Below are 9,015 nucleotides of genomic sequence, written 5' to 3' on the forward strand. Positions count from 1 at the left end.
ATAAACCGATAGTGTGGCGTGTAATCTTTGAAGGGGAGTCGTGCCATTTGTTGTGTTTCATTATTACACAACAAATAAACACAAACAGCTTAGATGATGATACTTCACTTCGTCAGCTGCTATTTGGAGTTAAGCACAAGCAAACAAAGGCTAAGAGTTGTGATGCATGCACGATATATTTATGCATTTATTTATTTATTTTTAAAGATATTTTTACTTGGAGCAGGGAGCCATTGGAGGCGGCCCAACCCCCCTCCTGCCCTCGCCATTGACTCAGAGCAGAGGTGGACACGGGAGCCGTCTGCCTTCTGCTGCATTTGTTGTTTTACTTTACAATAGATATAATTTATTAACGCATTTAAGTCGACTTTAAATGCTGGCTGCAGTCAGTGTCCATATTTGTTTGGCTTATTCTGTGGCCAGCAGGTTTTGGTGGCTGGATGTTGAATATCTCACAAGTTTATAGGTGATGGCGTTCATTTATTTTGAAAAGTTGAGTCCAGGAAGACCACAAAATTAAGAAAATAAAGATTATACAGCGTTGGTTCGCTCGGGGTTATTTATTAACAGTGCAAGCAATTAATTAGATTAATTTGCACATTATTATATTTCGTGTTGGCCGCCATTTTCTTGGAGAAACAAAGCCAGCCGACGTTGTTTTGCGGCGTCTTTCTGCAGCTGTAAACATAAATACAGGTTATAGGTTCAGACTGTGCAGGTAAATGTTGACAGTGTCGCGAGGGGTGTAAACAAGTAAACGTGTATTGTTCCGTGCTGTAAAATAAGTTTTTATTATTTATTTATTTTTCCTCGGGGTGTGTTTGGGTCAAATCCCCAGACCACTGACACCATGATGAAACAACTGGCCGGTAAAGTCCTGCAGGGAGCGTGCGCATTGGCTCCTGGAGCTCTACCGCCATGGTGTTACGTCACAGCCCGAGAGCACGGATGTGTGTGTATGTGTGTGTGAGCGCGAGGGGCAGAGAGGAGTGTGTGTGTGTGTGTGTGTGTGTGTGTGTGTCAGGGTGAGAATGTGAATGCGGTCGAGAAAAGGTGGAAGAAGTGAAGGGAATAAGGAGGAAGGAGGACAAAGTGTCGGGTACGTACTCTCACGTGAGGAGTAACACGTCCGAAACATCCTCGTGCAAACTTGCTGAGAGTTGACCGGCGCGCGGACAGAGCTCGAGGTGGGAACAAGCGTTAAAAGAGAGAGAGAGAGGAGGGATGGTGGTGGTGTTGGTGGTGTTGGTGGTGGAGGACTCCCGCTTCTCTCGCGCTGGCGGCCCGGGAATCACGCGCCATTGAAGGGGGGTGATGTTGTGCATGCGCTTTGGCTTCCCTGTCGTGCACGCTCGGGTCGGTCGATGCGAGCACACTGGCGTGGCTCTCGGCCTCCATTTGCCAGTGTGTGTTTATGTTCGAGGGATTCACCGAGGCCGCTTCTTTTCACGGCGACGACGACGCGCAACAGTTGGAGTTTCCGCCGTGAACGCGGTCACCGTGGGGCCACGAGGGATTTAACCGACGTCGAGAAGGTGAGGCGACAGTGAAACCTGCAACTTTTCCAACTCTGCGAGTGGAGGAGCGGGGCGGCCTTCCTCGCTGCGGTGTGTGAGGAGGACAGAGCTGTTGTCAAACTACTTAAATCCTCCGCGTTGCTTTTTATTTTGAGTTTCAAAACACTCGCGCGGAGGGCAGTTTGGAGTTTGAGCGGTAAACACACCGGGGATCATTCATTTGATGCAGCCGTTTGACCGGTTAACACCTTTGGACTAACAGCATCTGTGTGATCCGTGAACTGACCCAGAGAGGGCAGGACAACAGGAACACAGGTTACTGTATGAGCTCGGTGTCTGCCGTCGACGGACATAATTTAATTGGTGCTGCAAAGGTAGAAACGTTTAATTAAATGAGTGTTTTTAGTGTGTGTTAAACATAAATCAGGCCTCTGTGAGCGTGTCAGCCATGTCCTCAGCTGGCAGGCTATTGGTCAGTCACACCAGAGAGGTCTAAAGTCCACTTCTCTCACACTGTGAACAGAAATTATATATTAAACTAAAAAAAAAAAAAAAAAAATACTAAGAAGTTACCACCTTGTGCCATTTGTAATATTAGTCACGTGGTTGTTGCAAGCGATGCAAGCCAGACATATGTAGACATACTGGTTTTGGTGTTTTATTATTTATTTTATTAATTCTTAGCTGTTCCTCACCTGGTGTCTTTGTGGTTTTAAACTCTGGTCTAGATTTAATTTAACAGGATTTATTCTGTGGTCTCATCTTAGGTGGCTTATTATATTATTTAGTTGTTAGATATAGTTAATAAATATATGTTTTTGCACGTCCTTAAAGGAACAGTTTGTAAAATATAGGGGGATTTAGTGACATCTAGAGGTGAAGATTGCAGACTGCAACCAGCTCTGATTTCTCCTGGTTAAAATTCCTTCAGCGGAGGTTTTTACCGGGAGCTGAATTATCTGCATCCGTTATGTTATTAGCTTGTTCTGTTATTTTAATTACTGCTGCAAAGGCTGAAATGTTTAATGAAATGTAGGCTTTTAATGTTTCTTATTCATAAAATCCAGGCCTATCCGAGCATGTTAGCCATGTCCTCAGCTGGGTGATGTTATGCTGAAATTTCTCCTGGTTAGTATTCGTTATTATCTTCGTTATGAGCTTGTTCTCTGTCAGCGACGGAGATGACTTCATTAGCGTTGCAAAGGTAGAAATGTTTGACAAAATGTCTGTTTTTAATGCATCTTATCTGTAAAATCGAGGCCTATCAAAGCATGTCAGTCACGTCCTAAATTTTGTAATATTAGGCAGTCAATCCATAGAGGTGTCGCAGCTCACTTCACTAAGACAAAGGCACTGTTTAGACTACAACGGTTTCTCTATAAACAGGAAAGTCTGTTCTTTGCGTATTAAAAAACTTTTGCGTTTATATGACGACATTATTGAAACGATCCCCGTTCACACGGAGCTGCAAAATCTACTGGAAACGCTGCAGTATGCACGCCAGGCCAATGGGTGGCAGTGTAAATTTGCAAAAGCAACACCACGGCATGACGCCATGCGCCTGTACTGAAGCGCCTTCCTCTACAACGTGGTGATTACAAACCAAAACAAAGAAGACACACTGGCGAAAGCATGCACAGATAACTTTGTCTGGATGGACGATGAGATGGAGTTGCTACAGTAACAGATGTACACTTCAAATCAACAGGGTGAGCAGCACAAACAGAGCTCGGCATTGTTGTTGTGACGGTCGACTTTCTCGCGTATGCCTAGTGACTGGAACTGTAATGCGCATGTGCGAAAAGTCTCCGTTTTCAGAGGAACTGCATATTGCATTTACATGACAACGGAGACGCTGCCGTTTCCAAAAAACTGCACTCTGGAACCCATTTTCAAAATGTTGCATTTTCAGACACCGAAAACGCCGGTGTCGTGTAAACAATCGGCCGAAACGCAACTAAAGTTTACTGTTTTCAGTTGAAACCGTTGTCGTATAAACGGGACCAAAGTCCACTTTTCATTGCAAATAGAAATGACATATTACACTAAAAATACTCAGACGTTACCACCTTCGTGCCATTTGATTATGCTTTTATAATATTTATCACGTGTCATTTTGAGGGATGCAAGCCAGAGATATGGAGACATATTGGTTTTGGCATTTTATTGTTTGTTTTTATTGTCTTTATTGTTTATTTTCTTATGTCCTATAGCTTGTTTTCCACCTGGTGTCTAGGTATTTGTGGTTTCATTTAACATGTTTAATTCTGTGGTCTTATGTGCAAATGAGGGTATATAACATCAGCTGGTTGCATGCTGTGTTTTTTATTCTGTTGTTGCAAATCAAGGTCTATGCAACATCATCACAACTAAATCATCCTCTTCTTAATGTGAAGCCACACTTGCACATGCTCAGTAAGAAAGCAGGCTTGTTATGTGTTAGATATGGTTAATGAATATATTTTTGACATGTCCTTAAAGGAACAGTCACTGTGTTACATGACATCAGAGAAAATCAATTTATTGTGTTGGTCTATCTAAAACCAGATTTTTAAAGTACACGTAAACATGTTAGCCTGACTGGCATCGTACTAAATCGAATTTCTCAAAGTCGGACTAACACAACCAGATAATAAGATTGCTAGTCACATTCCTCCTGCACGTATATAGTCAGTCAGACCCAAACTGGCTGAGGCGCTGTGCACACACTCCACAGTTCCCACCCCGGGCATTGACCCAGAGCTCGATTAGCATTAAATGCGTAACAAAAAAAGAAGCCGGTAACAACATGGCGAAATCTACATCCAGAGCTGTGACTTTTTGGACGGACCAAATGTACAGAGCTGTAAAGTTGTCCACCATGGTACCAGTTAGCTGCTAGCTAACAGTAGCTAACTTGTTTGTCGATTGTTTGGTCTGTGACGTAACAGATCAACCGGAAAAAGGTCCAGTATTAACAAACTGAAAGGGGGCATATCGGCACCTATTGTAGAAGAGTTGGACATACTGTGGTCAATAAATCAGTTCCTCTCCTGTGCTTGCATACTGGGACAAGGACAGTAGTCCAATTACATGACTTAGTTGAGCTTTAACCAGAGCTTATAACAGATATTTTCTCTGATAATTTAAGATCCAGACATTTTTACAGGGAGCCAAAGTATCCGCAGAGGTCTCCTCCTCTCCACAACAAATGGATTTGATGATTTAAACCACTGAAAACAACGTGGTGCAACTTGGCAATCTCTATAGACAAAGACCTGCTCCCTATGTAGATATAAACAGCTGATTCTAAGTCAGTGAACACACAATGATTCTTATTTTTGGGGTATTATACACCAAAGAAAACACACTTAGTATGTTATATTCCATTTGGTTCCATTCCAGTAAATCCCCACGGCGTCCACTTCCTTGTCAAAGACCCTTGTAAAAAAGCCAAACAGTACACTAAAATATGAATCTGAAAACATTTCCGAATTAGACAATGCAGCAACAGAATCTTGGTTTATAATGCGTCATCCGATGGATTTTCACTGGCAAATGGGCAGGGAGTTGTGTGCGCTGGGAGGATGGAGGGAGGTTTAGCAGTTTACCCATCCTACCCACGTTGTTTTAATACAAACCTGGTTTAAAATCGTTGAAGTATCTCTTTGACACAGGGAAACAAGTCACCAGCAGCTCATCAAAGTGCCACATGTGGCCCATGGTTTTAAATGCATTATAATGTCCCCATCAGCAGCTAATTCATTTCCCAGGAGTGCACAACCTATCCTAAAATTGCTCTGGTTTGAAGCAGTGGTTTGATTCCTATTTGAATTCCTGTCGGACACGATGAGCTGTTCTATGAATCATGCAGATCAGATATCTTGAAATTTGGCCTGGGTGCTCTATGGCTCACAAAACATTCACACAACCAGCAACATGAGAAACCAACGGCTGAATGTGCTTTAATTTTGTATGATATGAAAACAAGGCTTTGATCCGTTGACTGTAGTCGTATTATTTCTTCATTTCATTTCACATGTTGCACTTTACATTTATACCATGTTTATAATCAGCAGCCAGTATATCCAGCATGTGTGCCAGCAGTCAGTGTCTCTATGAAGTGTTTGTGCCAAGATTATCTGAAAATATATATTTTCAGTGTTGTAATGGTAGCGTATGGCTAAATGTTCCAGTAAATGATAGCTGTTTTTGTTTCATATGCTTGGATCACCTGTAATTGCTTTTAGCCCTTTTTTCACAGAGATCGAGTTATAGGGCCGCTACTAAGCCCATTCTTTATGCCATGATGTAACACATCAGCGTCGGCCTCTAATGTGACATATAAACGCTTTCTAAACAATAACAATGGCCTTAACACATCAATAACCATCATATACCGTCTCTGTCATGTGGTGGTTGATCCATCCTCTGCACAGAGGGTAAGGAGCTCCCGGACCTCGTTGTTTTCCCAATTTGTGGACATTTATGGCTGCTGTTCTTATATGAGTTAGCTGCTAATTGCTAGTAGCTACTTTTTAAATCTCCCACAGTGGGTCACACACATAGCACGTCATCGGCTATGATCCCGCCCTGCAGACTGTCCTGTTGATACAGACACTGTTTTGGCGCTGTCACTACCTTTTGTGGGGGGGTCAAAGGCGAGTCAGCTCTGTCCCCTTGCCTCTAACTATGTTTATTTCATCTAACTTGATTCTGTCAGCATGTGCAGTAGATCCAGATGTAAAAGCTTCTGTTTTTGTGATTTGTCTTGTCTGTTGTCAACATGTTTCAGAAACTCTTCAAGTGTGTTTTGTGATAGAAAAGTTTGTTAATGGGTGTAGTTTCATGACTCGTGGTGCAGAACAGATTATCCCTGCTTTTGTGCAGAACATTTTGGAATTTGCTTCGCTCAGTCTTTAGCTGTTATTTTTTTTGGTAATTGTGACACATTCATGTCAGGCGGGTCTGTGTCTGCACAGCCACAAAAAAGGAGGGGAGTCTGCTGTGGGGGACTGCTACGATTGGGGAAACTCTAGGGAAACTATGATGATTGGTCAACATCGCAAGGTTGCACAGAATTCATGGGGGCTGCTTTAATTTGCAGGGATTGTTGTCAGTTACAACATCCAGGAGGGGCTGACTTATGTTTAGGTAATTAGCTCTGAATGCATGTTGTACCTATGCTGTGTTATATAGTTAACATTATTATGTCATTTTCTGTCAGGTATCAAATGAAGTGTGACAGCCACAGCAACTGGTGATGCCTACGACAGACTCCAGTCTCACATCAATGGAGGACCCCCATGCACTGGAGGCTGAGGAGGGGAGCTCGACTAATGTCCCCTCCTCAGTCCCTCCCACTACTGTCCCTTCTTCTCCTCCTGAACCGACCACTACGAGACCTAACATCCCTAGCGAGACGGAGATTGAGAACAAAGCCGTCTCCATGGCAAGTAATGACTGTAGCTCAGCTCTCTCCTCACCTGCTGAAGCCAGCCCAGCCAAGCCTGCTGCAGCGTCACCTATGGCCTTTGAAGGGAGTGTTGAAACAAGCCCAGCTACCTCACACATCACATCAGCATCAGACTCTCTAACATGCACGGGGACAAGCCTTGTCAACATACCAGAATCACTACCGTCTTTATCTGGGTTGCCATCTAAAACGTTTGGCGGTCCAAACCCGGAAAATGCTTTTCCTGCTGTGTTGACCTTCAAAGGTGTGAGTGTCACTCTGGAGAATAACAGTGTGTGGAAGCAGTTCAACAGCTGTGGAACTGAGATGATTCTCACTAAACAGGGCCGCCGCATGTTCCCGTACTGCAGGTATCGCCTGGCTGGCCTAGATCCTGAGCGGCAGTACAGTCTGGTCCTTTCCATTGTTCCGTCAGACCAGTACAGGTACCGCTGGAGCACGACTAAATGGGAGGTCAGTGGACGAGCAGAGCACCAGGCCCAGGGTCTGATCCGGGCATTCTCCCACCATTACTCCCCCTGCCGAGGCTCAGACTGGATGGGTAGCTTGGTGTCCTTTTACAAGCTCAAACTGACCAATAATGTCCAAGACCAGGATGGTCATATAACCCTGAACTCCATGCATCGCTACATTCCTAGACTACATGTGATACCTGTCCCAGATGGGGTCGCACCCACACCTGACCAGCCCGTGGTGGTGGGACCAGAGTGCATGACCTTCACTTTTCCACAAACTGAATTCATGGCTGTGACGACTTACCAGAACTTTCGGATCACGCAGCTGAAAATTAATCACAATCCGTTTGCAAAAGGCTTCAGGGAGGACGGGAACAACCCCCGTCTGAAGCGGGTCGCTACAGACGGGCAAGTTCTGGTGAAGACAGACGCTCAGCCGTCTATTTTAAAACTTGCAGAGCTCAGTGAAAACAAGACAGAGGAAGCTGATAATCTGAGGTAAGTTTGGTGAAGTTTTATGCATTTGTTCTGTACGCAACACATTAATTTACACCGAGGGCCTGCTTTATTAGATTTATCTATAAAATCTAATGCAATCCAGTATTGCATTGTAAAATCTCAAAAATAAATCTCTAATAATTTACTGAACGCATCTCACAAATGTCATTAAAGGCAAACCAAGGAGAAACTTTTATGTTAATATAATATGTTTGTTATTTTTCAAGTGTCCCACTCTAGATGTCATGTTTTATGTTGCCGTAAACATTTAGGCAAACTTGTCCCAATGTTTTTGATGTCCGTTCACATTTTTTTCCCTTTAATTTTGGTTATTGTCAATATGTCTTATTTCATTGAGAGTGGCATTAAAAAAGTTTTAAATCCAACTCACCTTACGCCGTAGGAACCTTAAATAATGTCCCATTTGATCAATCCTGGGAAATGGCTGGTCTTTCATCAGTGAACCCTTTGAAACCTCAGCAATTTGGATTGATTTTTTTCCAAAAACATGGGAAAAATGCAATGAGCAGCGAAAGAAGAAACGACAAAAAGAAGACATTAGTAAAAACAGAAAATAAAAGACAAGAGAAACAAACAAACCAGGAAATGACCTGAAAAGAGTTGCTTAAAAATTCTAATGACATACTTTTATAAACATGTTTTTTCCCTAACTTTTTTCTTTATTCTCTAGTTTAAAAAAAAAAGAAAATTCCAAATCTTTTTTTGTTTCAATTTGTGGGACATCTCTTATCAAGTTGCTGAATGCCATTGTCCCCATGTTTTAGAGAGAAATCGCACTAACTTGCTCAGAGTTAATACTTGCGAAACAAAAAAGATGTCACTCCAGGTTTACATGGTTAAAGGAATACTCCACCCACGAAATGATCACGTGTATATCAATTACTCACCCTTTGTTGCATTGAATTTGTGAAGAAATACTTGTTTTTCTTGCGTGCCTCTGTGGCGAACGAAGAATCCAGCATGTAGAAAATTGTAGGTGACTAAAAGGCATAAGGGGCCTGAGTTTCACAACTGCAAAGCTAAATCTAAATGTGTATAATCCAAGTCTCTGTTATCCAGTCGTATCTTT

At 42.8% G+C, this 9,015-nt stretch overlaps 1 protein-coding gene across 1 annotated transcript; it reads left to right on the forward strand.

The window, feature by feature from the left end:
* The first annotated feature begins 951 nt into the window (after nucleotides 1-951).
* Nucleotides 952-7,929, forward strand: LOC125897560 (T-box-containing protein TBX6L-like). Its single transcript, XM_049590963.1, has 2 exons — nucleotides 952-1,187; nucleotides 6,724-7,929. Exon 2 carries the CDS (start codon nucleotides 6,760-6,762, stop codon nucleotides 7,927-7,929), a length of 1,170 nt encoding a protein of 389 aa, XP_049446920.1. The 5' UTR covers nucleotides 952-1,187; nucleotides 6,724-6,759.
* Nucleotides 7,930-9,015: the final 1,086 nt, after the last annotated feature.

Source organism: Epinephelus fuscoguttatus, linkage group LG11, assembly GCF_011397635.1.
Source record: "Epinephelus fuscoguttatus linkage group LG11, E.fuscoguttatus.final_Chr_v1".
Lineage (NCBI taxonomy): Eukaryota > Metazoa > Chordata > Actinopteri > Perciformes > Serranidae > Epinephelus > Epinephelus fuscoguttatus.